This window comes from Empidonax traillii, unplaced genomic scaffold (assembly GCF_003031625.1).
Source record: "Empidonax traillii isolate 1590-97213 ecotype Southwest subspecies unplaced genomic scaffold, ASM303162v1 scaffold17:size2698205, whole genome shotgun sequence".
Lineage (NCBI taxonomy): Eukaryota > Metazoa > Chordata > Aves > Passeriformes > Tyrannidae > Empidonax > Empidonax traillii.
The window spans coordinates 1,624,957-1,652,844 of record NW_020955210.1 but is presented as its reverse complement, the minus strand read 5'-3'; the positions used below and the strand labels follow the sequence as shown (position 1 = coordinate 1,652,844).

General features: G+C 40.2%; 2 protein-coding genes across 13 annotated transcripts; one reads left to right on the top strand and one right to left on the bottom strand.

Moving 5' to 3' along the window:
• On the bottom strand, window positions 1-11,595 carry CBX3 (chromobox 3). Of its 5 annotated transcripts, none has more exons than XM_027896268.1 (7): window positions 10,813-10,857; window positions 9,262-9,312; window positions 7,334-7,483; window positions 5,326-5,468; window positions 3,573-3,738; window positions 2,182-2,276; window positions 1-651 (listed from the first exon to the last, which is right to left on the bottom strand). In XM_027896268.1, exons 3-7 carry the CDS (start codon window positions 7,373-7,375, stop codon window positions 525-527), a joined length of 573 nt encoding a protein of 190 aa, XP_027752069.1. In that variant the 5' UTR covers window positions 7,376-7,483; window positions 9,262-9,312; window positions 10,813-10,857; the 3' UTR covers window positions 1-524. The 5 variants fall into 5 exon arrangements, with proteins under 5 accessions (XP_027752069.1, XP_027752096.1, XP_027752079.1 ...); XM_027896295.1 differs by lacking the exon at window positions 7,334-7,483 and adding an exon at window positions 5,916-6,070 and having other exon boundaries at window positions 10,813-10,837; XM_027896278.1 differs by lacking the exon at window positions 7,334-7,483 and having other exon boundaries at window positions 10,813-10,930.
• On the top strand, window positions 11,013-27,143 carry HNRNPA2B1 (heterogeneous nuclear ribonucleoprotein A2/B1). Of its 8 annotated transcripts, none has more exons than XR_003572610.1 (12): window positions 11,013-11,206; window positions 16,085-16,195; window positions 17,192-17,338; window positions 18,689-18,899; window positions 19,224-19,325; window positions 19,413-19,493; window positions 19,947-20,009; window positions 20,489-20,608; window positions 20,869-20,991; window positions 21,883-21,965; window positions 23,276-23,406; window positions 24,239-27,143. XR_003572610.1 is itself a non-coding variant. In XM_027896240.1 (11 exons), the coding sequence occupies exons 1-10, from the start codon at window positions 11,177-11,179 to the stop codon at window positions 21,942-21,944; spliced, it is 1,050 nt and encodes a 349-aa protein (XP_027752041.1). In that variant the 5' UTR covers window positions 11,013-11,176; the 3' UTR covers window positions 21,945-21,965; window positions 24,239-27,143. The 8 variants fall into 8 exon arrangements, 6 of the variants coding, with proteins under 6 accessions (XP_027752041.1, XP_027752018.1, XP_027752010.1 ...); XR_003572606.1 differs by having other exon boundaries at window positions 19,413-19,502; XM_027896240.1 differs by lacking the exon at window positions 23,276-23,406.
• The last annotated feature ends 745 nt before the right edge of the window (window positions 27,144-27,888 follow it).

Sequence of the window (27,888 nt, the reverse complement as noted above, 5' to 3'; positions counted from 1 at the left end):
TCAGTATAAAGGAAGAATATAAAACTATTTTATTGACCACTGTTCACCAGTATTTACAATAAAGTAAACAATATACAGTCTGATAACATTCAAATTACTACAAAGTTAGTTTTCACCTAGTCTTCTGAAGACCAAGCGATTCCAAATACTAAAAAGAATGACCCTACAGGTTTAAAGGGCTAGGTTTGGGTAAAGAAGATACATGCACATCAATAGTATAGAAGACTACAAAACATCTGTGAGTTTGTTTAGACATTCATTATGATCCTGTAATAACTATGGAAGTTCACCCATGTTTTATAAAAGCTTTTACCTAATATGGAGGAAGTAGTAGTATCAAATGCTCTCTTGTGATAAATGAAACAAGTTGCAGAAAGCTTTTATTTACTTGCTGTTGATGCAAAACATACTACTTCAAAAAAATATCAAATTCGAAACTTGTTAGAATGTATGCTTCTCACATTGCTAATAAATCGAACTTCAGGTTTTAATATTCTTATATATAAAAAAAGCAATGCAAACAATTATTGTGCTTCATCCTCTGGGCATGAATGCCAAGTTAGTCGTTCTTCATAAAAAGCGATTACGATCTGAGGACACTTCACATTAGCTTCTTTGGCCAGCACCAGATCTGCCTCATCAGAGTCTTTCCTGATGTAGAAGAGAGTGGGATTTAAGAAAAAGCATAATCATTATTTTAAAATATTTAGCAGCTCTTGATAAGTCTTAAGTTTTAAAAGAATGTCAGCTAGAAATCGGTTTCCAGTATACCTTTCAATACAGCTAGCAAGAATTTCCATGCTAATGGTAATGACAAGGTTTCATAGCTCCATCTTCCTTTCCTTCCCTTCCCGTATTTTTTCTGTTTGAAATGAAAACACTTTTCAAAGGGAACCAATTATATGGTTAAATACTGCAGTATGTAATGAAGTAAAACTTAGTTAATTTTGTCTTTTAAAGACTAATCAAATTAAAGTGAGACTTAAAAAATTAAAAGCACCGGTCTTAAGACATGGTACTTACATCCAAATTGTATTTACTGTTTATGCAAGTAACTTTCTGTATTCATATTGCTATTCTTGATGCTGTGTTGGGGTAACAAAACAAACTTTCTAGTCTGACATGCTTCAGATTCCATTTTAAAGTATATGCTGACTTTACGAGTTAGCTTTGTGCGTATATACTCCTATCTATGCATGTTACCTATGACCAGTTATGAAAAATCAATCAACCGCAATGGAACTAAACAAAAAAAAAAATCCTTTTTGTCCTCTGTGTCTGATTTTGCCAATTATCACTACAGAAATTCAAACACTCACGATCTTTGTTTTGCAACTCTTCTAAGTTTCACATAAAATTTATAGGGAATTTGGAAAGTCAGAATGAAGACAATCTTCTAAAGCACTAATTTGCAGCAGTCTGGGCACATCGCATGACAAATCATGTCTCTGGAGACCACTCAGTTTGACTCCATTGAGAAAATCATGTCCTTCTCAAAGGCTGTGGAAAGCTATCCTTTTTATCCCACCATTTAAAGAAATCTGACCCCTAGCAGATGTCAATTCAATCTCTTGATTTCTCAACTGCTGGAAAGTACTAATTGTATCCCATCTGCTCAAGAAATCCTTCTATCGACACTATGTCACCTATCCTCCCAACAACACAAACTCCCCCACCACTTTCCCCATAATGACAAGCCTCTCCATATTGTTTATTCTTCATCTCCACCTCTCTTTCCTCCACTACTTGACTCCAGTTCCAGTTTGCTGCATGCAGAAGAGCTGGCACTATGGTTGCTTACATGGTTGGCTATGCAGCAGCTGGCTTCTGCTTACTGAAACATGAAAAGCTGTATTCCTGCCTGCCATCCCTCAGTAAGAACATTGCCAAGATCCATTTTTTCCATACAGATGCCAAATTTCCCTTATTTTATGAGAAATTAGCTTTCAAATTTCTACTTCTGTAAAACTAAACTAACCGAAATGAAAGATATTTTGGGTTTTTAAGGAAGAGGGATTAAGTACTAACTGAATATAGAAGACTTCCTTTTCTAAGAATACAAGACTAATTAGGAGACCACTAGCTTCTCTCTCTTACTCCTGGAATGAAGTTGTCCTATGAGCCTAAGTCCAACTGCTGCCCTCTCATAACATGGGTAAGAACTCTGGATGTAAGACTTACCATTTCATGAGGAACATAAGCTCTCCACTGCTATCCGTAGCGCCAATTATCCGCTCAGGATCAAGACCCCTTGCAAACCCTCTTGGTTTATCAACCTATTGATTAAGTTAGAATATAGTTATCTAGTTTAAGATGCATAAATTTTTGTGCTAGATGCATAAATTTTTGTACATACATGTGTGTATCAAAACAAAAAATAAAGTCTTAAAAAAGCATCAAATCTGTAATTACATATTATTGTCTGAATAGGACATTGATTTTTTCATGACCGATCTTCAGGCCAAGTCATATAGGGTCATAATAATTAAGAATTTTACATCCTTGTTGCCAGCGTTTATTTCTGAAAACACAATAGATGAAACAAGTGTTCTAAAATCATCATAGCAGAGAAACAAGCATGGTCAGTAAAAGTAACAAAAGCAGCAAAGCAAAAACACACGCCTGGAAGTTGGAAAAATGCATCCTTTTCAGCAAAACAACAGGCTTAGGTTGGCTTAAGCAAACAGTGAAACTCTTGGGGAACACCTTCTTGGCTGAGAACACACTGGTGACAAGAAATATCACAACTATTTCCTGTATTAGCTCTTTCAGAGATTCACAATACCCCTTTAGAGACAGTGGCCACTCCTGTACTAGATGAAGCCACACAACTGACCCCATATAGAAAGTAAAATACTCTTTGTACTATTCATCAACTATTCCTTCTGATACCTTCCAACCCTTTTGTCAGTAACCACATGTCTAAGAGCTGTCTTTATACATGAAAATAGCTGTCAATACCAGCAGCTTCAAACTGCTGGTCCGAAAAGTTTATAGACAAAAATGTGAACTATTGAACACCTTACTACATGTGCATTATTTTGTACTTAGCAGCTAAATGTGTTATGTCGTTTGCTCATTTGTACTGCAGAAAAAAAACATACTTTCAGAAAAGGTAGGCTTTCTGCAGTCACCCTTTCTACTCCCTCTCCACCATCATGTCTGGTCCTGATCTAAGGAACTGACACATTTTGCCATCTTGCAACTCACCTATTCAAAATCAAAGGCTAAATATGCAAGCCAAACATCTTGGACCTTTTGCTCTAATACATACTGATCACTTGGCACCATTAATTAATAACTCTTAACCAGACTTATTTTCAATTATTCAGTAAGCATCATGGGAAAATGCAAGAACTTTTAATCACCATGTCATTCAATCATCTTTTACCTACTATTTGGACAGTCTCATTAACCTCAATGATGTATACCCTTTTCAAACTACAGTTCCAGATACTTTGCAGTTTTTACACTTTTAAATCAGGGTTCAGTCTCATTCTCAAAGTCACAAAGATTTTTTTGGGGACAGAGGGGTAGGGAAAAATAAGCTTAGCACATGAACATATACTTACAGAATCACGCTTTTTCTTTGATTTACTATCATCAGATTCGCTATCTGACAAAGATTTTCTTTTGGCACCGTCTGTTTTTTCTTTACCAGCTTTCTGAGAGTTCAGAAAAGCTTCAATTAGCTCTGGACAATCTAAGTTCTCTTCAGGTTCCCATGTGTTGTCAGCACTGAAACATACACACATTTATGTAAAACTAGCTGCATGGCTCCCCTAATTTAATAAAGTGAATTTTGTCTCATTATATAAGGTAGGTTTCTTAAACCCTAAGGATGTTTATCTAACCCTAAGGATGTTTATTGTGCCATCTTTAGTAGCCTTCATGTACTGCAATTGATGACTGAAAGAAGTATGCTCAAATAATGTTGAAAAACAATGTTCTTAAATAAAAGATAGCACAATAAGCAGCTCTATTAACTCCTATGTTCTCAGTGGAATCATGAGAGTTACAACAAGCAACTCCCACTCTATGAAAACCTATCTGCCCATTTATACTGACTTGCTTACGTGGTTCCTCTAAAGACTGTCCATGCAAACAAAACCATATGATACAAGCACTAAGACCACTCATGGGAAACAAGGTGTACACAACACTTGTTACAAATAACCTAAGTATAAGTTTCCAGATATCAGGAACACTCTCTGAAGTCGTCTCTGAGAACTGAGCACAACTACACCTAGAACTGTCTTCCTCCTCCTGTTGACTACAGGAGGGAACAAAGGTGGGCAGAACTTGGCACTGTATATGATTCAGTGAGCGTGCATTTTGTTAACTGAAAGTTTAACAAGTCCATGAATTTTCAACTGCAACAACTAAGCACCTCACCAGAAGCACTCACACACAAATACTGCCACAGTGCTACTGCACAAGCAGGATACCAACTTACAGTAAATTATTTTCCATTACTGTAACAAGTTCAAATCAGACCCTCAATTACCAAACACGTGTTTTGCATTTATATATTCATCACTACACACATTTCAGGTGGCAGAGAGCACAATGTTGCAAGGCAATCATTTTGAGAGGTATGCGACAACAATTAATGCCACTGCATATGTAACCACTTATGCTTAAATGTTGGGTGCATTGCCTTTTCTCAGCTAGTAAAGCAAGCTGCCATGCAGTGTCACTGGCAGGAGAGAAGAGGCACAACTGCATTCCTTCTTATACAATCAACTTTATAAGATCACTGTAAAGTTCTCGTGTACATACGTAAGTCCTGGGAAAGACACTCAAAAGATTTTCCTTTTGGGTTTGCCTAATGAAGGCAACCATGCCACAGAATTCCTTAGGCAAATTTAGCTAATTTGAGGGCAGTTCAGGAAAATTAATACTAAGCAAACTATCTCCTTCAAATTCATTGCTTCAGAGCTGCCTACAGTTTAAATTCCTGCATAATTTCTTACTCACAAGTAACATTCATTCCACTACATATATAACAACTGTCATTCTAGCTTACCTTAAGAGATACTCACAGAAACTATATCAGAAAACAGCGCTAAAAGAACAATCACTAAGGACTTGGTTAAAGCCCTCGACTATTTTATGTAACAGAAACACTGAGCTGCATTATCTTCCATTTTATTTTCAGACTTGACTGTCCCACCTGAATATGCATTTATGGATGTCCTTCCCTCAAGGTTCCTTAAAGTGGATCCCATCATGCAATCTCCTCTCTGTACAGTTATTTCAAATAAATGGTTTGTGTTTATCATTCTATCAGAAAAAGAAAAAAAAAGAAAGGTAATGACTTACTCTGTAAATCCTTTCCACTTCAAGAAGTATTCCACCTTTCCATTTTGAACACGCCTGTCCAGGACCTTCTCCACAACAAATTCTTCAGACTCTGCCTCTTCAACTTTTTTACCTTTGCCATTCTGTTTCTTTCCCATTTTGTGCTACAAAAGAAATTCAGAATGACATTATTAATTCTTTTGCTTTATACGGTTACTTCACCGGCCAAATCCAACTTGGCTTAGTAAACAGCAACGAATCATGTACTTATTAACACTAAAGCCAGAAGCTCAGACTCCTTTTACGTTAGTGCATGTGGTCAGGTAACCTGAGCAAGACATGTTAATGTTTTGGGGTTTTTTTTCAGCTGCTTAATGAGACACCCAACACCAGTTTTTAAAAAGATTAAACTTTTTGTCCACATACTCAGTGACTATACTCCCCTTATAATTCTCAGTGCTACATGCTCAAAAAATTATGAGGCTTCTAAAATTTAACTCTATGCCTATAAAAAGGCAGAGGGCAAGGCAGAAATAAAGAAAAGAAATAAGGGAACTGTAAAAATGCATAAAATAGAAAAGGGATGGTACTCAAAAAAAGGTGGTTACTACCTGTTCCAAAAAAACAAGGAGAAACCGATGGCAGCGAAGTTTATGGTGTAGTGCTACAGTAAGCAAAATACTCAACAATAACCCGTAACTATTGAACAGGACACATGCTAGGAGCGTTCCATTACTGCAGTTTCTTCCCGTTCTTAGCCATGCACCTAGGTAATTTACAAAGATGTATCATAAAGGTGCATAAACTTAAGACCTTTATGTACAGCACTTAACACATATATGAAACGTTGCTAACCTGAAGAAATTTTTTCAAGTTTACATTTGATACTTCAAATAATATTAAGTTCTTAAAATAAATATTACATCCACATCATCCTCAAGGCATTCCCGGTTTAATAAGGCACAATCAAATCATAGTAGAAGGACCCATTTCAGAATTTCCTTGTTTGTAATCTCAAAAAGGCTGGAACAAGCCTATCATGTTGTGTCACATTTCAGGAAGACTGGCAGACCAAAATCATTCTGCTTGCCATTTTGGACTGTACCTTATAAGGAAAAGGTTAAAGCTGCAGCCATAAACTTTTAAGCTTTTAAAACATACTGTCATGCAGCACCCTAAATCAAAGAGGACAAAACTAATTCCTCACTAAAGCACTTTCTATACAATAGAAATCAGACAAGCAAAAATCACAAAGCACCTTTATTTGCTTGATGGTCTCTCTCTATTCCTCTCTATAATTAATGTGGGTTAGTTTGAGAATATTGCAATTTTGAAATTTTCATTTTTTTTAGACTTTGTAGAATTTTATCTTGATGTGGTGAAAGGTAAAAAAAAAAAAGTATGTTAGACACAAAAAAAACTGTCTCGTTTTTGTAAACTGAAGATTTGAAGATGATTCTCTTGCCAAAGCCCTGTCTTTGTACCTGTACCCCTTATTTCTAATAATTAATTTTTCCCTCCCTCCCTCTCTCCCCAAAATAGCTTTACTCTGGTTTAGCAGCCCATAAATTGAAGCTGCAAACAACAAAGAGGAGAAAAAGTTTCCAGTTTCTCATTCAAACAGCAAGTTTCTGTAAAGATTATACCTCGCATGGCAATTGTTTTGATTTAGAAGCATAGAAGAGAGATTATCTAGAACAGAGTATGCATTTCCAATTAGTTTAACTGCCTGCATATCCCAGGTGTATTTTGACCACAGCATTCATGTCTGAAAAGTGTCAACTTAAGCACACTGGCTTTTTTTTTTTTTTTGCCTCCACAGGAAAAAGAATGCAAGACTGAAACTGAAGGGAAATAAAACATGATGACGTCCAATGCTTCTATGAAGGCAGCTTCTTTCAAGAAATGGAAATGTGAAAAAGAGAAAGGGGTAGAGATGATGAAAAGAAACAATAAAAGAAGCAGAGGGAAAAACAACAACACAGTAAAAGACAGACTCACTATACCATAGTAATAACATTATAATTACTGGTGATGAGGCAAGCAGGCTACAAGTGGGGAACATCTCCATCTGTATTCTCCGTTGGACTAAAATTCTTTGATTCAATGGAAGATTGTTTTCTGGTACTCTTTTCGGCTTCACTAATTCTTGTCACTTAAAGATCAATGTTTTGGATTTCTGTATCAAAGCAACAATTTTTTTTTTTACTTTCTAAGACTTAAGTATCTTAAGTCTCTTCCACAGAAGAAAATTAATGTCATGGGGGTCTGTATTTTTTTCTTGAAGTCCAGTAAGAAATAACAAAATCAAGACTATGCTGCTTTTCTTTTAAATATTAAAGATTTAATTGGGTCTCATGCATCAGCACTGCTCTCCAAACTCTTGAACCTATTAAAATAATACTTGATTGCAGAGCCTGCAGAAATACTGAACATGTTAAAAAAACTGTACATTCTGAGATTATACATGCCCATGCAAATCTCAGCCCACAAGTGAATGTGATAGTGACTGAAGCTAAAGGGTACTAAACGTCCACTAGGCCCCAGAATCTCCCTTCTCTACAGTTGTAAGTTATAAGCTGTAACTTGGGCATTTGATACTGAAGGCTTGTCTATGGCTTGTTTCCCTTTCTGCATTCAGAAGTCACATGTGACAGATGTAGAGCTATGGATAACCACTCTTTCTTTTAGGGGCAAGGTTAAAACGCTGATGTGACACTGGGGTGTAGGGTTTTAACATACAAAAGGTAAAAAAAAAATCAGAACTACAGCTCTAGGGCTACCCTATCCCCTAATACATTTAGGTTTTGCATGCAAATACATAACGAAGCAGAATTAGTTACGGTTCCCATGGGAACCATAACTGATTTTCTTGACCTGTGCAGCAAAATTCTTAACATCAAAGGATTAAAAATTCTGCATTCAAAAATTTTTTCCTCTCTCTGAGGCACCCTCTCCCCAGGCTGGCTAACTCCTTCTCTTCCTCAAATTAGGGATAAGTGGTCAATCAATTATAAACAGAAAGCTCAGACATTCACCTTGGTGAAATCTTTTAAAGTAGTTTCTTATCATACAACATAGAGAAAACACCCCATTGCACCTCTAAGCAAGGGGTTAATACTAGTATTTAACATATCTTGAGCTAAGTGAACTAGTAATCATATCAATAAATTTAAGAACAGGCCTTTTGAGTGTTATAAACCAGTTGTTCTCCTATCCAAACTTTAAATTGTGCATGTATGTTTTTTGCTTACTTCCCCACCTCAAACTCAGATGTATCTCACACTATACTTTTTCAGTTGTTTTTCACAAAACTATATATCATTATTAGTTGAATGGTAACCAGCAACCAACTGCCCTTAGAAGTCCGTATTTTAATGTCAAGCAAAGCTTTACAAGACTTGAGATCCATGAATGCATCATTAAAATGGTCCAGGAAGGGTTGACATCTGATAATCTCTGCTCCTATGAAATTCAAAGAAACTGTTATTTGTTAAAAATCATTTCAAAAGGCATCTTAACTATGCCACATCATTTCTCAATAATGTTACTTTTCATCTGTAAAGACTGTCTTTTCTCAGGCAATTAGTTTTCTCCAAATACACTGGGAGAAATTAAATCAGTACATGATTCCAATTTTATTTTTTACATGTATGATGAATTACATGGTGTGCTGAAAGGAAGCTAAAAAAATCCTCAGTATTTCTACCATAGGACAGATGAAATAGTACAGAATCCTTTCATACTTTTTCCCCAACAAGTCTCTTTAGAACTGGCGTATTTATTAAAGCCAATGTCCTTTCCAGTAGCCTTACTTTCTGGATCTGAAATTTTGGTCAGAATAATGCTGGGGAGGGGAGATGTGGATGTATCTTTTAAATGGAGATGCCAAGTTATAGGTTTGAAGAAAAATATGTTGATTAAATCCTTATATACTTTAGGTGTGCATGAACTTACCAATGTAGTTTTATTGGAGGCCATTTTTATTGCAGACTTGCAGAGCTTTTACTAGAAAAATGCATGACAATTAAAAGGAAGTTTGCATAACTCAAAGAAAGGCATCCCAAGACAAACATGGTCCTTGTTCCAACCCCCATGTATTCACTGCATATAACATTTCTTATACAGATTAAATCCAGAACAAGGAGTAGGTTACTACTTTGTCTGGCGTGACGCAGTAACGCACCATTACACTACCAGGACAAATACTGACAAGGTGGTAGATAGGGTTAAAAAAGGTTTTTCCCAAGGCCTTCAAGGGCTTAGAGATGTTTCTAGGGAAAAGGGGGAGGACCATCAGGGATGCTTATTTCCTTAAACCCAACAGAACAGGAGTTCAGATTCCAGCAGTTGGAGATATACCTAAGGTATATTAACTGCGAATCTGGTGGGGAACAGCTTCATATCTGTGGTGTAATGAATCACCCATTACTCTTACATGGTAGTAAATCCTTATAAACAGCAAGTATTTTTCTTAATGCAACTATAATGTTGCCTTCTAATTCTCACGTTTTCAAGAGTTCAGGTCCTAGAGCAATATAAACTCAGCTAAGCCATACACAATACATACTTAAACTATGCAATTTATGTTGAACGCATTCATCTCCTTTTCCAAGTCATTTCTCATACCGACCAGATCCTTAGGCATGTATTGTCCCCACCCCGCTGCGAGCTATAGAACTGTTAGAATTCCCAATTTGCCTGAGCAAGGCAAAAGAAAGAAGTCCTTCAAGGCCAGAATACCTCCCGGACTAAGTAATCCCGCCCAATCCTCCCCTGACAGGGGAGGTGGATTTTGGCAGCAACACAGGCGGTGGGGTAGGCAAAGTGGGAGAAGGGCAGGGGCCAGGGCCCCAGCGCGAAGTCTTGCCCTGTGTCCCCCCTCTTGAAAGGCAGGAGAAAGGGGAAAAACCCCTAACAAAACCAGTAACAAATCCCCCGTCAGAAAACAGGCAGACCTGCGGAGGCCTGCTGGGGGCGGCTGCACCTCGGGCCTGTGGCGGGCGAACATGAGGCCGGCGGGGCCGCCCTGGGCGAGGTAACGGGGCCGTAAGAGGGGGCACCGGGCCGCTCCCGCCACCAGGGCCCCTTCCACGCCATCCCCTTGCCCCCGCCCCGCGACGTTTCTCCCGGGCCCGGCAGGGACGGCCGCACGTCGGCTTTGTCTGCCGCGCTGGTGTCGCTGCCCCCGCCCCCGGCGCTGCCCTCCTTCCCCGCGGCGGCAGCGCCTGCGGCTCCGGGGGCCTCCCTCCCCCCTTCTCTCTCTCCCTCGCCGTGCGGGCGCCGGGGCCGCGACCCTCCGGCAGGCCCGCTCCGCCCGCCACCCCCCACCGCCAAGGAAGCGGGGGTGGGGGGGAGGGGGGTGGGCTGCGCTCCGCATCTCCCCGCGACGGCCCGCAGCAAGCCGTAGAGGGAAGAGGAATCAGGGAAGAGGACTCGGGAGCGGGTGGGGTGGAAGCAGGCTGCTGCAGCGAGATAAAATAGGGAGAGAGAGAGAAGGATACAGACTTCAATGGTGCCCAGCCGCTTGGGTCTTCCGTCTCCTCCTCGCTCCCGCCCTGCGCGCACTGAGCGGCGGCGGCAGCAGCAACAGCGACATCCGTGGGGGGCTGAGGCAGCGGGTGGGGGCAGGGAGGGAAGGAAGGAGGGCGGGGAGCAGCGCGGCGGCGGCTGGCGGGGCTGGGCTGGGCTGGGCTGGGCGAGCACTGCGCGCCGGCGGCTGTGACGGGGCAGAGCGCACGACGCTGCCACCGCCTACGCGCGAGCCGCTACAACCTCCGACCGTCGTCGCCGCCGGCACAGGAGGGGGGCCAAGACGTCTCTCCAACGCGGGGCGAGCGCAGGACCGCGCCAGGCGTCCAAAAGAAGGAAGATGCCTCGCGGCGACAGGGAAAGCGATTGGGTGAGGTGGGGGGAGAAGCGGGCCTGCGGACCCCGGCCGCCATGATGGCCGCCGCTGGGAGCCCGCGCTGCGCCCGGCCGGGCCGGAGCCGCGCCCGCCGCAGAGCGAGGCCCTCGCTCGTCTGGGAGGGCCCGTGTAGAGCGCGCCCGTTTCCCGCGTTGCGGTGGGGAGGCCCGGCCCTAAGCGAGGGGCGGGGGTAGGAAAGCGGGCTCGGAAATCAGTGGGGCTGTAGGGACTCCAAAACTCATTCATAAGTAGAAAAAAAGGGTCGGGGACCCAGCTGGGGAGGCTTCTCTGCGGGCGGGGAGCCGCGGGTGGATCCGCGGTGGAGCTGAGGGGGAGGGGGAGCAGAGGGGGCGGGAAGAAAGGAGCCGCTCCAGCGCCATTTCCCTCGCGCGCGGGGCGGCAGCACTCACCCTCTGTCGTGGTGTGTGCGGGGCCGCCAGAGAGAGGGAGAGAGGGGATGGGATGAGATGAAGGAGGGGAGGACAGTAGAGCGCCGGAGCAGGCGGTGTGCCCGATGCCGGCGGTGCGGGGTAGAGCGGAGCGGGCTGCGGCGAAGTCCGCCGGAACCCCTCGATGTGTCGGCGCCGGTGCCACAATCTGTGCAGCTCGGTATTTCCTCCTGCCCGGGCGGAGGGGAAGGGGCAGGGGCCACGGCGATGTTTCGGGGGTAGGGTGTGCCCGCCCGCTCCCTGCCACTACGCGCGTATGAAGGGGCAACGTGCGGCCCCTCGGCTAATTATAACCCCGGGTTTGAGCCTTCGGATCCGCTCGGCAATTTCCGGAAATATAAAATTAAAAAAAATAAAAAAACACCAGAACTAAAAAACAGCCGTGACACGGTGCCAGCGGTGCTCGGGGCCGCTTCGGCTCCGCTCGGGCACGTCTCGCGAGCCTATTCCGTTGTCGGAAATTGCCGAGCGGGCCAGGGCAGTCGATAACTGGCTGCGTCTTTCTGTCCGGAAATTGCCGAGTGCCATTCGTTTCTACTTCGGCTCGTTCCGGAAATAGCCGAAGTGAGCCGAAAGGTATTCCGTTTCCCGTTCGGCTCTTTCCGGCGACTGTCGAAGCGCATAAGCTCGACGACGACGGCTTCTTCGGCTCATTCCGGAGACGGCCATTACTAACGGAGTCGATGACTTTTCATTACGCGATAAAAACACGTAGGGGCGTTATACAGAACTGCCGCCCCTTTGGAGACGTTTAATCTCCAGATTCTAGCTTTTTTATTTTTTTTTTATTAATTTATCCATAACATCGGAAGCGAGCTTGGGCTGGAGAAGGAGGGCGCTAGCTCTACGCGGAGCTGAATTTCAAATTACGTAACAGTTCAGGCAGCCATTACCGACCGGTTTTACGGTACTCTCGAGCAGGAATACGTAAACCATGAAGAACATGGTACGTAGGAAGGAAGGATTCGGAGCTTGCTTTTAAGGAGGGAGACGCATTTGCTTTTGCGGGAGAAGTGAATTTTTCCGGGGCTGGGCATTAAGAGCAGGCTTTGTCCGTGCGGGTCTTGGCGCCGCCGCCGGGTCGCACTGCGGGCCGGGCGCTGGGTGCGCGGAGGAAGGTTCTGGAAGTGGCGGCTGGGGCTGACGCGCAGCCGGGCGAGGCGGAGGAAGCTGCGGTAACCGCGCATGGTGCACAGCGCATTCTTAAGCGCTGGCCATGGCCTTGAGCCGCGCTGCTCCTGAGGGGGACGCGGGACGCGGGACTCCGGGGGTCGGTCGGTGGGCGGGCCGGGGGCCACCTTGGCCTCGCGAGGTGCGGAGCGGCCGGGGCGGTGCAGCGGGTAATGGCGGTGCCGAGGGGGAGGGGTAAAATGGCGGCCTGGCCGAGTATCGCGGCTGCTAGGGGCTGTGGGGATCGCTCTGGGAGAGCGGGCGAGGCGGAGGGTGCTGCTATAGTCGTCCGGTATCCTCGGGGGCGGGAAGGAGCGCCGGAGAGGTCTTTCTAGCGCCGGGTGTGTGTAGGTGCACGTTGGAAGCGCTTTGCAGCCCTGTCCCTGGAAGTGGCGGCTGCTCGCGGGCGCCATTTTCCCCGCCCGGCTCGGGGCCACGGTGTTCCCGCTGCCGCCACATGGCGGAGCCGGCACGGCCGCCACGTCCCGCCCGCATCAGGCGGGGCGCCGGGCCGAGGAATTGTGGAGCTCTCCAGAGTTTGGGATTCCCCTCTCGCTTGACTCGGTCAAACAATTTTGTTACCCTAGTTAGTAATTCTTCGGTCAGCGTGGATTGTTTGGGCGCACGTTATCGCTATATCACGTTTCCTTGCTCCGGTGGTTAGTATTTTTCTAAAGGCTGTGCGTTTTCTAGTCCTTTCAGGTGTTTTTTGAAGCCTGTGACGGACAGCTTAAAATACCCCTCTACAGGGGTTGTAAAGATTTTCTCTCGCACTCCGTTCCTGCCACAGGGGTGTACTGTGGAAATCTTCAAGGAGGTGTTCCCTCCAGTTTTCATTTGTGGGCCTTGATAGGCGTGGAGTGTCGGTGTCTTTTTACCAAATGAGGATTTCCCTCAGGATTTTAAGAGGGACAGGAGTGATGATAATCACCGTACATTTTACACTTTCAGCATAAGCTTTATACAGTTAGAGCTCTCTGGACCCTGGTGGGAGGTTAATGTTAGGTTAACCAGAGCTGCTTGAAACTGACAGCACTTTAAATGAATAGATTCTCCACACTCAGAGCCTGTGTGTGTGTCAGTGGAGCAGCATGTTTATGCTGGTTTTGCACATTTTCATTAAAGTACTGGTAATTTTGCTGGTGGTGCGTCCTGACACACGGTGCTTAGATGTTGTTCTGGGTGGGTATGATACTGAATATGTGTGTAAAATATATTGCTATCCTGTTTGTTAGTAATGTGTGGTATATTCTGTCATTGTTACAGCTGATGGATTCCATTCTTTCCTTGCATTTAATTTACATGTTCATAACTGTTTTCAAATGTGAACCTAACACTTACTGGAAAAAGCCTAGCTGCCTACTAAACGTGCTTGATTCTCATATTGTTATAATAATGTGTATTATTAAATGTATGAGAATTGATTGCATAGGAAAAAATGTCTTTTATGGACCTATGAAACGGTAATCACGTGGCAGCAGAACTGAAGTAACTTCAAGGTAGGGTTTTTGGCAGTATTATTGCTTAAAAAGTTTTTTTTGCCAGCTTACTCAGATTAAAAAAATGATAGTATAACATGCAGCATATGGGTTTTTTTAGCCCAGATCTGGTATGCAGCATTTTTTCTTTTATTCCTTTTATGAGATAAAGTGAAAGGAAATGACATGATATAAAACACGGGTTTGCTTCTTTCAAACTCTTATGTGTCATTTTGCCTGCCTGTACTAGGAGGCCGACAGTATTAGCTTTGTCTGTGTTCCTAGAAGAAAAAAGATTAGATCCAGCAGCAGATTCCAAGTGTTTTCAAGAGACATTTAAACTGACAGTTCTCAAATATCTAGATCCAGGCCTGGCTTGGACCACCTTAGAAAACATGTTGGTCTACATGCAGGTTGGCTTAATACTTCTAAAGCATATGTGTGCTGAAGTATTTAGCTTGTTTTCTAAGTCTCATTGTTTTCTAGTTTCCTTTTATCGAATTACCTGTCCAGTGCATAGTTGGTCATGTTGTGTTTTCCAGTTAAAACTATCTGTGCCTTGTTTCATTTTTTAAAAAAACAACTACCCTCTAAAGGAAACCAACAACCAAGATTTTCTTGAGTCTTAAAGTTACTTGTCAGTATAAAACTAAAATCATTGCATTTGAATTCTCTTGTCCTTAACAAGACAGTTCTCTTTAAAACAACATTCAGAAATCAAAAATTCTATGAAAAGGGGACAACTATTTAGTGCATTTTTAAATTGCTTGATGTGAAATTTTAACAGGTATGAGCTAGTGATACTACTTCGTGTAGAAAATGCCAATTACAATGTGTGCTTGGTGTAAAAAGCTGCTATAAAAGTGTTTTGAACTGATAGAGGTTGGAAGGTTGTCCTTCCTGCTTTTGGTATACCACTACATATGAAAGAATTAATGTAATACAGTGTTACTGGCCCTTTTGTGTTGGGTTTTTCAGAGTTTTTTTGGTGATGTCCTTGTCATTGCAGCAGAGATTTCTGCTGAACAAATGGAGTGATGATTTCTCTGTGAGGTAATAAAGTCTCATTGGAAGCATGATTCATATTGCTGCATACAAATGAGTATTATTCCCATTTCTGTTTTAAAAGGAGTTGTTTAATACTGTTGCTGTTAAGGCAGAGAGGTTTGCTGCTGATTCTGGTGGTGCGGGATCCCAGATAAATTTTACAGATGCTCTGACTCATTTATTTTAATAATTATGGAGAAAATATCAATTATTGATCTATTATAGAACATCTTTAGTTGTACTAATTTTTCCCTTTACTGCCTTGGGTAAATAGCATAGTAGTACTCATGTACAGCAATTTGAACTGGAATGGTTTTTTAAAAATAAATGTCACCTGGAATAGAATTGGAGAGTATGAACGATGTTGTTTTCTGTAATGAGAACTTCCAGGTTTGTTTTTATGTTTCTTTTCTTTTAAAAGCATCTTCTAAAAGTCTTTGACAGGAATGTTCTGGAAGTTTTTGAGTGTGCTCCCTTGTTTTAGATATTTGGAGGGAGAGACAGGAATAAGCACATTAATAAAATCTGTATGGTAAAAGTGGACCTGTAGAATTGCATAAACTGCTTATTTTCTTTATTGGGGTAGAACATTTAGAAGAGTCAATCTTGATTTTGGAAATAAGACTTGACTAAAAGTTTTTGACACTTATGAAAATCTTAGTGTCTAATTTGTTGATGAAAGGGAGGTGTTTCTAATTATATTAATGTGATTTTCTTTTCTGTGGCAGAGGGAAAAGGAGCAGTTCCGCAAACTGTTTATTGGTGGCTTAAGCTTTGAAACCACAGAGGAAAGCTTGAGGAGTTACTATGAGCAATGGGGAAAGCTTACAGACTGTGTGGTAAGTTTGGCATACTAATACACAACAGTTGCATGGAACGTTTAGGAATTTTTTAAGCAGGGGGTTTGTTTTCTGGATAGCTTAATGAGGATATGGAATGTTAGATTTTCTTAAATGTCTGGTGTGGTTTATACGCAGATCAGTCTGTGGAAACAATGCATAGATTTTTCCCTTGCAAACTCTGATAGAGTTAGTGGGCATTTGCAATCTGTTTCCTGTAAAATCCTCCCAGACTATCTAACCTCTGATTCCAGCAGTTTAACACTGGTGTCATTGGCTGAAGTGCATAGGAAGTGCTCACACGGAGCACAATTACATCTGTGTGTTTGGTAGCATTTGGCAGAAAGCTGATACTATTTATAGTAAGCAGCCTTGATAAAGCTGGAAGAGCTTGATGTCTTTCTCTGTGATGTTTTCATAGAGACATTGAGGTTGGAAGAAACGCTTAACATCATCTACTGTTAACCCAGCACTGCCAAGTCCACCACTAAACCATGTTCCTAAGCACCAGTCTGTATGTCTTCTAAATACCACCAGGGACAGTGGCTCTTGTAGAAGTTCTTCCACAGAATTTGTTTTGGGAGTACTAAATACTTATTTCATAACACAGATTTAAAGTTTGTGGTCTTCAGAAAGCTTAAAAAAATTATGGGATTATGGGTATGTGTTTTGTTTGGTTGGTTTTTTTGTTTGTTTTGTTTGGTTTTTTTTTCTTAATTTTTGTTTTTAGAAAATAAACATAAATATAGAGGTACTTTACTGATCTAGTAGCATTTCTGAGTTAACAGGTGGAGTTTTGGAGGGCAACAGTGGTTTGAATTTCTGTGATGCCAAGCAGTGCCATTCATGTATTAAATCAGCAGATTTATTATCACTGTGTTTGAAATTAAATAAAGGAAAATCTAAATTAGGTTTACGCACTTTATCCAAATACTGTTAGTGTAAAGCTTAATGTGAGACAGGTGTAAAAGGTTTAAATGTGTTTATTGGTTTTAGGTAATGAGGGATCCTGCAAGCAAAAGATCAAGGGGGTTTGGTTTTGTAACATTCTCTTCCATGGCTGAAGTTGATGCAGCTATGGCTGCAAGACCTCACACAATTGATGGAAGGGTGGTTGAGCCTAAGAGAGCTGTGGCTAGAGAGGTAAGTATGGCTTCGAAAGCAGATACTTTGCCTGATTTGAAAAAAAGACTTGGTTTTGATGGTCACTTAGGCTTTTTTCTTGTTTGAAATTGCTGTGGTTTAAATTCACTAGCTGAAAGGTTATAGTTGGAGCACTATTTCCCACACTTATGGTCTCTTAATTGATGCAATTACATAAATGTCTATAATTACAGTGAATTGTGAAGGTACTCTGGTTGTACTATTCATGTCTGCAAGGGATTCATCTGAGTCTGAAGAGAGTGTTAGCAAAAACATGTTGAGTGCCTGTAATTATGGAACTGTTACTAAACCTCAAATTAATAAAGTCCTGTCAGTCCTTTTTGATTATTCCAAGATCCTTTTGGGGTATTTCTAAAAGGTATATAGTAAATGACTAAAAGTAGAAAATGTAGTAGGGAATCTTTGTTTCTGGTGGTGCTGTACAGAATCATCTTTGGACTGTGCTGGTTTTAGCCCCAGGCATACTTGATTTTCAAATTCAGGGCACAAATCAGGTGTGTTCACGGGAATGCAGTGAACCTGTAAGCCAGGTTATGGTGGCACAGAGATACTTGGGGAGCATGTGTGGATTATAAGGCAAGTTCTGTTTACCACATTGGACTCAGGTGTTTAGCATATTTGGACTAATGAAGTAGAATTAAATGAGCTCTCCCAAGGGTATGGGGAAATGGAATTTGTAATCACTGGTACCCCTGTTAGCTGTTCCAGTTTTCTTTCCATTCCCTGCAGAATGCAAGGTTGGTTAGTATTTGGAAAAAGGTAGTTACAGCAGCATATGTGCATAGAGCTTATACACACAAAGCTACTGCTAAGCTTTAGGAATAAGTCATTCTTAGCTAAAGCAGCAGCCTGGTTATCATGCTCTAAGTGCAGAAATAGCTCATGAATATTTGGAGTTGCCTTCATATCTTAAGTAGCGGTTAAAATGCACAGTTGTTAATTTGCAGATGTTGAAGGACATTTATATGATTGGAAAATGGTTCACTGCTGTTGGGGAATTGGGCAGAGGAAGCTAATGTATGTTTGTTTCAGTTACAAAAATCATACTCTAGCTTAAGTTATTAAATACCTCCAAATAGTTGATCTGTATATTTTTCAGTGTTTTTAAGGCTTTTTTAAAGGGGGAGGAAAAATCTCTAAGTGACTCTGTGTTACTTCCCTCCCAGAAGGCTTCCCAAACAAGGTTGCTAGGGACATATATTGTAAGAGAGCTGTACCTCAGTGCTTAAAAAATCCTAGTTTATCAGTATTCTATTCCTGCAATTCTGGCAAAACAGTGATTTGTGAAATTGTTTTTCTTTATGATAATTTAAAGAGTTCTTTTAACAGGAATCTGGAAAACCTGGTGCTCATGTTACTGTGAAAAAACTATTCGTTGGTGGTATTAAAGAGGACACTGAAGAGCACCACCTTCGTGACTACTTTGAAGAATATGGGAAAATTGACACTATTGAAATCATTACTGATAGACAGTCTGGTAAAAAGAGGGGGTTTGGATTTGTTACATTTGATGACCATGATCCTGTGGATAAAATTGTATGTAAGTAAACTTCATTTCACTCTTTCATTTAGTAGTATTAATCCTTGCAGTCTTGTTAATTGTGTAAAGCTAAACTTAAAGAGATAATGGTTATATTATATATTATATGATGTAAGTTATGTATGTATATGTGCTACATTGTGATTTTGGTGAACATGGGAACATGAATTTCAAATAAGTACTGTTGTCTTTGTTTCAAAAGTGTGTGGTGTTTTGTGTTCTTGGAAATGATTCAGAGTGTGTATGGTTTGGAAGTTTGATGCTCTTAGTAACTGCCAGATCAGTACTTATGTGCTGATAATATCTTATTTGATATGGTTACAGTGCAGAAGTACCACACCATCAATGGCCATAATGCAGAAGTAAGGAAAGCTCTCTCTAGACAGGAAATGCAGGAGGTTCAGAATTCTAGGAGTGGGAGAGGAGGTACGTACAAGTAATGGTTAGTGGTTTGTGTTTGATTTGTGTTCACTTTCTGTGACCTCACTCCTTACAAATGTTAAACTGTTACAGGGAACTTCGGTTTTGGTGATGCTCGTGGAGGTGGTGGCAACTTTGGTCCAGGACCTGGCAGCAATTTCAGAGGGGGAGCCGGTAAGACAGGCATGTTTGTAGCATTTATTTTTTTTTTTACCTTACTAATAGTGTCTTTCTGGTTCTGGGTAACTTTGTAAGTTCTATGCTGTTTAATACAATGCAGTTATAGCAGTTAGACATTTTTTGGGAAAAATAATTCGCAAATGAAGTTTTGGGTAAACTTCTATTAAAAGCCAGAAGTAAACTAAACTTATCATCTTGTTTGTTAAGGAATTCTGAGACTTGTCTGATTCTATGCAGCACTCGCCTGACTTTTTAAAACTGGATATTGTATAAATGCAAGAAAAGGAGAAATTGATTGAGCATTTATTGGGTGTATGTGTATTGAAGTCAAGGGTACATGTCCTTAATTTCTGAGATTTGATTCTTAAGGTCATAGGGGTTTGAGAATATATAACTAGTTTGGTACAGGTAGATTCAAATATTTTTGGTGTTTTTTTCTCCCAATAGATGGATATGGAAGTGGCCGTGGATTTGGTGATGGGTATAATGGATATGGCGGAGGACCTGGAGGTTAGTTTACTATTGTGGTGATTTGTTTTTCTCTCATTCAGAAACACTTTTATATTTACTTAAAGTTTGTATAAAATACATATTAATTGCCTAAGCCATTTTGTTGGCTTTAAGAAGCATACGTGGTTGTTGGCTCATGTTAAACTTTCATATGGCAAATTGCATGCTTATTTCGTGAACAACCATGTCCTTTTTTGTAGAATCCTTTTCTGTAGAGTGTGTCTTAAATTTCCTGACAAAGGTTTTAATTATGCCTATCAGTGAGGCTTTTAGGCAATCTGTCTTGTGGGGTTTGATCATGATCTGGTTACAGTAGCAGTTGGTATGTGCCTTTAAAAGTACTGTTCATAGAAATTTCTTTCCAAAACTGCATTTTTACCCCCCTGTAGACTTCCAAATGCAAGAATAGCCTTTGTTTCTTTGTATAATTAGTGTCTCTTAGACTGAAAAGTTTATTTTAAAGGATTGTGTTATCACAGGTGGCAACTTTGGTGGCAGTCCTGGTTATGGAGGAGGAAGAGGAGGATATGGTGGAGGAGGACCTGGATATGGCAACCAGGGTGGGGGCTATGGAGGTGGTTATGACAACTATGGAGGAGGTAATGTTTAGGCTTGAAACATCCAAGCATTTAAGTTTAAATTAGTGCAAATCATTTGAAATTGGGGGGGAGGGGTATTTATAAATGTTACATAAGGAAACTGTCATTTTCCAAGTAGTATGACATAGAATGAAAACACTGTTGCATGCCCTGCTGGAATACCTGTGTAATTTCTTAGTTTATTAAAACTAATAGTGAGATAACTTAGTGTTGTGTATGTTTTAGCTCATCTAGGTATTTCTTTTGTATTGATAATGCAGGCAATTATGGAAGTGGAAACTATAATGATTTTGGAAACTACAACCAACAACCTTCAAATTATGGTCCGATGAAGAGTGGAAATTTTGGTGGCAGTAGAAACATGGGGGGACCATATGGTGGAGGTATTGTATATGTCCTGACTTTCCTTGTAGCCAGAGTGGATGGGCTTTTAGTCCATTGGAGAAGTAGAAGGGAAGATAGAACATCTGTTGAACTAAAGAGAGGGTATATTGGGATTAGATTTTAGGAAAAGAACTTTTACTATGAGGGTGGTGGGGCACTGGAACAGGTTACCCAGGACTTGGAACAAGATGAAAGATCCCTTCCAACCCAGACCATTCTATATAATTCCAAGATTGATGCGTAGAAATTGGGTAACTTCTGCAGTAGATGGACTGCAGCGCCCATGTTCTTTATGCAAGTTGGCTACCATTTTCCATCTTAAAACTGCAAAGCTTGTCTCAGGGATAAAATATACAAAGCTGATCTACAGTGTTTTGCATTTTCCAATCTGCAAAGATTTTAGTTGTTACACTTTGTAGAAAGTGTAGTTAATCACTACCAGACTTGTTGGGATTTCTTTTTTCTTTCCTCTTCTTGTGTCATTTTTTTCCTGGCACTTCCTGGTTTTTGTTGCCTAAATGTTATTTAATATGGCACGTAAAGCTTGTGAAATGGAAACTAAAACATAAGGAAGGCCCTTCCTTGTAAGGTTTAGTGTGCAAGCAGTCAGCCCTCACAGGCTCAAGAGAGGACTGTCAAATTACATATAACACTGTTGAATCGTCTTAAGATTTCAGCCTGTAGTTCCTTCCTGAGGAAGTCTTTGGAAGTTAGTTAGTGTAAGACAGCAAAAGTTAAAGTCTTTGTTGTATATGCTGTTTCTGGAAATAAAGTAGATGTTTATGTTCATTCAGTCAAGCTTTGATTGAGTGATTGCTTCAGTCAAAAGCATTCCTAGATTTGAAAAGTGTACTGATGGAACTGTTCTGTGTCTTGTTCTGCAATTGCAGGAAACTATGGTCCAGGGGGCAGTGGAGGAAGTGGTGGATATGGAGGGAGGAGCCGTTACTGAGTTTCTTCAAGCATGCCATGGGTAAGTATGTTTATTAGTGTTAAAAATGCAGTGATTCTTGAGAGTAGCTGCAGGAGTTTAAAGCTTTTTAGGATATTGTCTTTCCTTTAAAAAATGGTTAGATGAATAATTTCATAACCTATTTTTTTACTCTTTACTTCTGTTGAAACAGGCTTCACTGTATAAATAGGAGAGGATGAGAGCCCAGAGGTAACAGAACAGCTTCAGGTTATCGAAATAACAATGTTAAGGAAACACTTATCTCAGTCATGCATAAATATGCAGTGGTATGGCAGAAGACACCAGAGCAGATGCAGAGAGCCATTTTGTGAATGGATTTGGATTATTTAATAACATTACCTTACCGTGGAGGAAGGATTGTAAAAATGCCTTTGAGACAGTTTCTTAGCTTTTTAATTGTTGTTTCTTTCTAGTGGTCTTTGTAAGTGTAGAAGCATTCCTTTGATAATGTTAAATTTGTAAGTTTCAGGTGACATGTGAAACCTTTTTTAAGATTTTTCTCAAAGTTTTGAAAAGCTTTTAGCCAGGATCATGGTGTAATAAGACATAACGTTTTCCTTTTAAAAATTTAAGTGCGTGTGTAGAGTTAAGAAGCTGTTGTACATTTATGATTTTAATAAAATAATTCTAAAGGAAATATTGTGTAATTTTAGATTTTTTTTTAATACTGTAAAATAAGGCAAGGAGTGGGTAGTATAAGGTCCCACAAATAATATAAAGCTATTGTTGTACGTGTAAATTAAATGCTGATCAGAAAAAGTATGTTGTCTGTAAATGATCAGGTGTAAAATACCTAGGTAACTTAAGGGGTATCTCTGCAAGGAGAAACACCTTTTTAGATTTTTTAGATGCTGCTGCTTCAATGGCAAGGGAAGGAAATAACCCCAGCAAGGTACTCTTCCAGGGACACAGGTCTAGTACAAGAGAACTCTTGAAAACGTCACTAAGGTCAGCCAGTCTTTAAAAGCTGCGCTGTATTTCTGCAAAACTTTTAACTACGGTAGTTGATTAATAAGGATGCCAACGAAGGCTGAGGGTGTAGAGCAAAATAGTTCTAAGCTTCAGTTAAACTTCTTTAGGTAAGATCTTATTTACTTTTCCTTTCTTAATGTATCAAAACCAAATTTAATATTGTCTGACAGTATTCTTTCAGTATAGTGATTATCGTTATGTAGTTTAACATAGCAATTAATTAACAATTACAAATTGAAAAGAAATTTGTGAATCCTGTTTTCTTGTATTAAATTTTTTACAAACAAATTTTTGTTAATTTCAGCTACTTAACATATTTTTTTCCTACTGGAATCTAGCTATGATATGAACCCTGGACAAGCATAGACTGCTGCCACTGTACACTGCTACAGTTGAACAAATGAGACCTGCAAGTGTCCATTAGTAAAGCTTTGCAAGGGTTCCATCCCTGGTGTTGGTAGTTAAAATGGTAGGTCACAAGTTAATTAAATCATACAACTTTATTTTTGCATCCTGCAACATTTTCTTTTTTCTTGGGAGTCTATGCATTATGGTGGTTGCAAGGTAATGCAATGAAGGTAGTTCTGTGCTGTTGAAAATGAACTATGTTGTTATGTGTCTTGTCTGCTGTAATCTATTTTATATAACACGTTTCATCCTGAAGGTTCCCAAGTAACTGTAGACTGTTTACGTGTAAGGAAAAAATTGCACCACAGAATACATCTGCCTCTGTGAAGGAATGTGTCGTCCATTCTTTTAACAACTGCATAAGCAGTTCTTTAGGAGGGGAAGTGAAAACTTCAAATGAAACTGCAGGTGGTATTTCTTTAGTGTACAACGTGTTTATGTAAATTGGAAATTGGCTAGAATGTTGAGGTTTCCACCATTTTTTATAGTTCTTGCAGCTAACAAACCTTAGTGCCAAATTCAGTCAGCCTTACTCTTACTGCATTGAATGTTTGCACCTCAAATTAATGAAAATTCATCAAGTAATGAATGAGTTATTCAGAGTAAGGGTGGCATACTCTACTAGATTTGGTTTTAAAATAAAAATCAACAAAGCCTATCAAAAAAGGCAACCAAAAAATGCCCTACTTTCAAAGTTCCATTGCCTTTAAAAGGCTACCCACTGAAGAACATGGACTCAGCTAACAAATGTCCTGTTCCTTTTGGGTTAGACACACCAGTGAACTGCTTATACCTTTTTTTTTTTTTAAAAATGGCTGAAGTTCCCCTATTGGTAATTTGGTTTAGACATATGTGATAAACATCTTCAGATACACTTTTTTTTTCTTTGGCAGGAAGGTGCCATGCTGCAGGTAACTAATGAAGAAGTGGTCAACCACAGAAACGCTTCAAGAAATAAGAAATTCTGTATCATCAGAAAATAGTTGTTTTTGCTGCCTTCATTAAAAATCTAGAGGTTAAATGAATACTGATAAAACATCACAATTAGTACAGCTCCCTGTAATGCTGGGTTTTTTAAATTATAGTAAAAATGTCTTGTAAACCTTTCGAATAAAATTCAGATTCGTTAGGAGAAACAAATCACTAATGTTAAAATAGCAAACATTCTGTGAGTAGAAAGTTTAACTACATATATTTATAACTTTCATAGCTTTAAAATAAAGTATTTTTTATACCAAAGTAGTTCTAGTGTAATGCTTAATAAAAACTTAGTGTGTATCTAACATTAAATAATGTTTATGTGCAGCTTTTAGACCCTTTCATGATTTGAAACATTCCATTTTGAGGTGAATTTAAAACAGAATCAGTTTGATAAGTGTCTTTACAGAACTTGTTTCTCTGACCATAGGCATCTGTTCTCTCTTGAGAGAAACAGTGCTGCAACTTCAAAACGCTGATCTCTTTGCTGTTGGACACAAGTGCTTAAAAATAGATCTTTTTGGTCATGTTTGTCAGTTTGTCAAATGGCAATAGGACAATATCCTTTTCACCTGTAAAGAGTTTTTAGGGTGAAGAGAGAAAGACTGAATGGAATGTAGAGTTGTTGCTGTGCCATATTGATAGCTGCATCTGGGGCGGAAAAAAATTTTTAAAAAACCCCAAACAAAATGAAAACCCTGCTAAATCAAACACTTAAGTCTGAGCTTGAGAAAAGTTCAGTTGGGAATGGTATTTGAGGGAAAGTATCTTCAGTTTATACTGTTTTAACGAGTTACCTTCATACACGGTTTATTCTAAACTTTAAATTTATATGCCTAGCTATGGCAGAATCATTGTGTCTTTAACTTTCTTTATAATACTGTTTAAGGATTCACATGCAGCTTTTTTCTGTTTCTTAAATTGAACTTTAAAATACTTGCATAGGTAACAGGTGGGCTGCAACGGAAGCAGGAAATGAAGATAAAATCTGCTTTACTTTCTTCTTCCCAACAGACTGAGTTGACCAGATCATAAGGAATTTGCCTTCTTTCCTGTAACTTAGATTTAGTTGATGGAAGTTTCTTCTTTACAGTTGCCAAGTCCACATTCATACATTTAAAAAAACCCAAACCACTTTGAAGGGCAGTAATTAATTCTCTATTTCTGATAGTCTTTCACTAGTTTTGCAACAAGGTTAAAAATTTACTTGAATTAAATGTCTTATATTTTCCATAATCAGGATGTTTTAATTTTGATCTTCTGGCACTGGGGGAAGGGAGTGTATAGGGGACAGCACTATACAAAAATGAAGTTAGCAGATATTTAAAGTCTTGGAAACCTGATGTTTTAAGTTTCTTGATTTCTTACTGTTGAACTTTCATAACTTTTCTCTTGGTATGTTCTTGAAAAGTTAAGTGACGGTTGCAGCGTTCACCAGTGAATTTGGTGAGAGAAATCACCCTTTGGAGTCAGACTGATGCTGGAAGTCAGCAATTTCAAATAAAACCAGCAGTGTGTGTGGTCAATTCCTGATTATCATTTTGTAGACAGTGTGTATTTCTTAATTTCTGTCAAGTTGGGTTTATGTCACTACAACATTTGTTTTTAAAGTAAGTGTAACACTATGTGTCATTGTACTAACAACTAAGGATGAGGTTGTCAGTACTAGGCCCAGTTTTCCCACAGCAAACACTTTCTGCAGCTGACTGAGGGAGGAATGAAAAACAACTTGCTGGTATGGGAGCCAGAAAATACAGTGGGTGACTCGTGTATAAAGTGATGGTGAAAAGGTCAATACTAGGGGTCTGGCCACTGAGATGGTGTTATTTACAATGAAAACTGGATTTTATTGATTTCTGTTGTGCTGCAGGTGCTTAAAACCATTTAGGAAAATGCGAACAATTGTTTTTAATATTGTAAAATGAACAGGACTTGAACTCTGCTACGTGTGGGGAAGACAACTGTATTTTAGGTTTACGATGAATATACATGATACTTGTACTACTACTGGGGAAGAAAAACTGAGCCCCAGAAACAGATAGGAATTTTCAAGGAGTTGTGTGCTGAGTGTGTTTTGGCAGCTTGACCACATCGGTGGTGCAGGATGATTTGCTGGGAACCTACTGGAACAGTGCATTCCCTGTAGCTGTAGTGTCTGTTTTCAAAGTGGGGTGTGTGATGTGAGTGAAACCCCATAATAGTGCTGTTGGTTTTTTTCCTCCTAAGGTAGATGCCCCGTTGTCGTTTTTTCAGCCATACCATTCAGTGTACCAGGGATGTATATAGGAGTGTTATATGGAAGGGTTTGCCCAGGTAACACCAATCCATTTTTCCAGAAGTTGTCCCTCTTAACGGTCATGTTTTTGCTTTGCAGCTACTGTTGATTTGCACTGAAGAAGTTTCAGTGTTGTCAGGAGTTACTCCAGTTAATGGAGCAAGACCTTGCTTATCAGCAGTAAAATTACCGGTGTATAAATAGCTGTGACTTGCCTGACAGTGCTGTGAACATATTTGGGGACCATGTAGTTACAACCTATGTGTGACCTCCCATGTTGCTTCATTGTATGAAAAGGTGTGACTGGGGGAAAGTCCTAGACAATTGCTGTTACCAGTACCCCCCTTTCCCTCCTTATTTGGTCTGCTTGCTCTTGGTTCACGTTGGGACATTCATGTGTGAAAGTGAGTGGCTGATGCACTTAATGGAGTTCTAGCACAGGTGCCAAGTTGCAGCACTTTTACAAGGGACACTACAGTGATAAGACTTCACATGGTTACACGTGCCATTTCTATTTGGTTTATTTAATAAATAGTTTTTTCACTGCAAACTGGTGTTGAGTGTCCTGTTGCTTCATTTATAGGCCTCTGCTAACTCTCCTTGAGATTCTTGTTAATACTGTTCTTCTGACTCCTATAAGAGATACAAATGCTGTGTGTGTATTTTGGGACAAAGATTGACAAATTGATATGAAGCTGCTTTGTCTCGTATTTCTTCATTGACATTTTTTCTTCTGGTTCTCCCATCTAAAACTAGATTGTAAGCTCTTGAGCAGGAACAATGTTAGCTTGTAAAATTTGGCTTTGTAAAAAGCCAAATGTGTTAAATAAAACCAAACTCATGAAGCTAAAGCTGCACTTCGGTGCTGTAGTGGTCATTCAGTGCGTGTGTAGTGCTCAAGCTGTGTGCTGTGACTCCTCAGGGAGGGCTTACCTGCAGGATGCCAATGCAGGAGTGTTCAGCCATGCATGTCATAAACCATACAGTGGGTATTGCAATCTAATAAAGTACCTCGTGTTTGTTTCTGGTTGGATGTTTTTCCTGAAAAGATGTGGATCTAAGGGCAGCCAGCAGGTGATGCTCTCTAGGGTCCAAGCATGTTCCTTCCAGCATTAATAGCGGTAATATATATGTAGTGGGGATATCCCCACCACTCACTGGCTTTCCTTTATACATCTTTTCTACCTTGAAGATAACTTCTTACTTGTCACTATTAGTGTAATGAAAAATGTAGTGTACCCTGAAGTGTTAAAGGCTATGTAATAGCTTTACCATGGGAGCAATATTTCA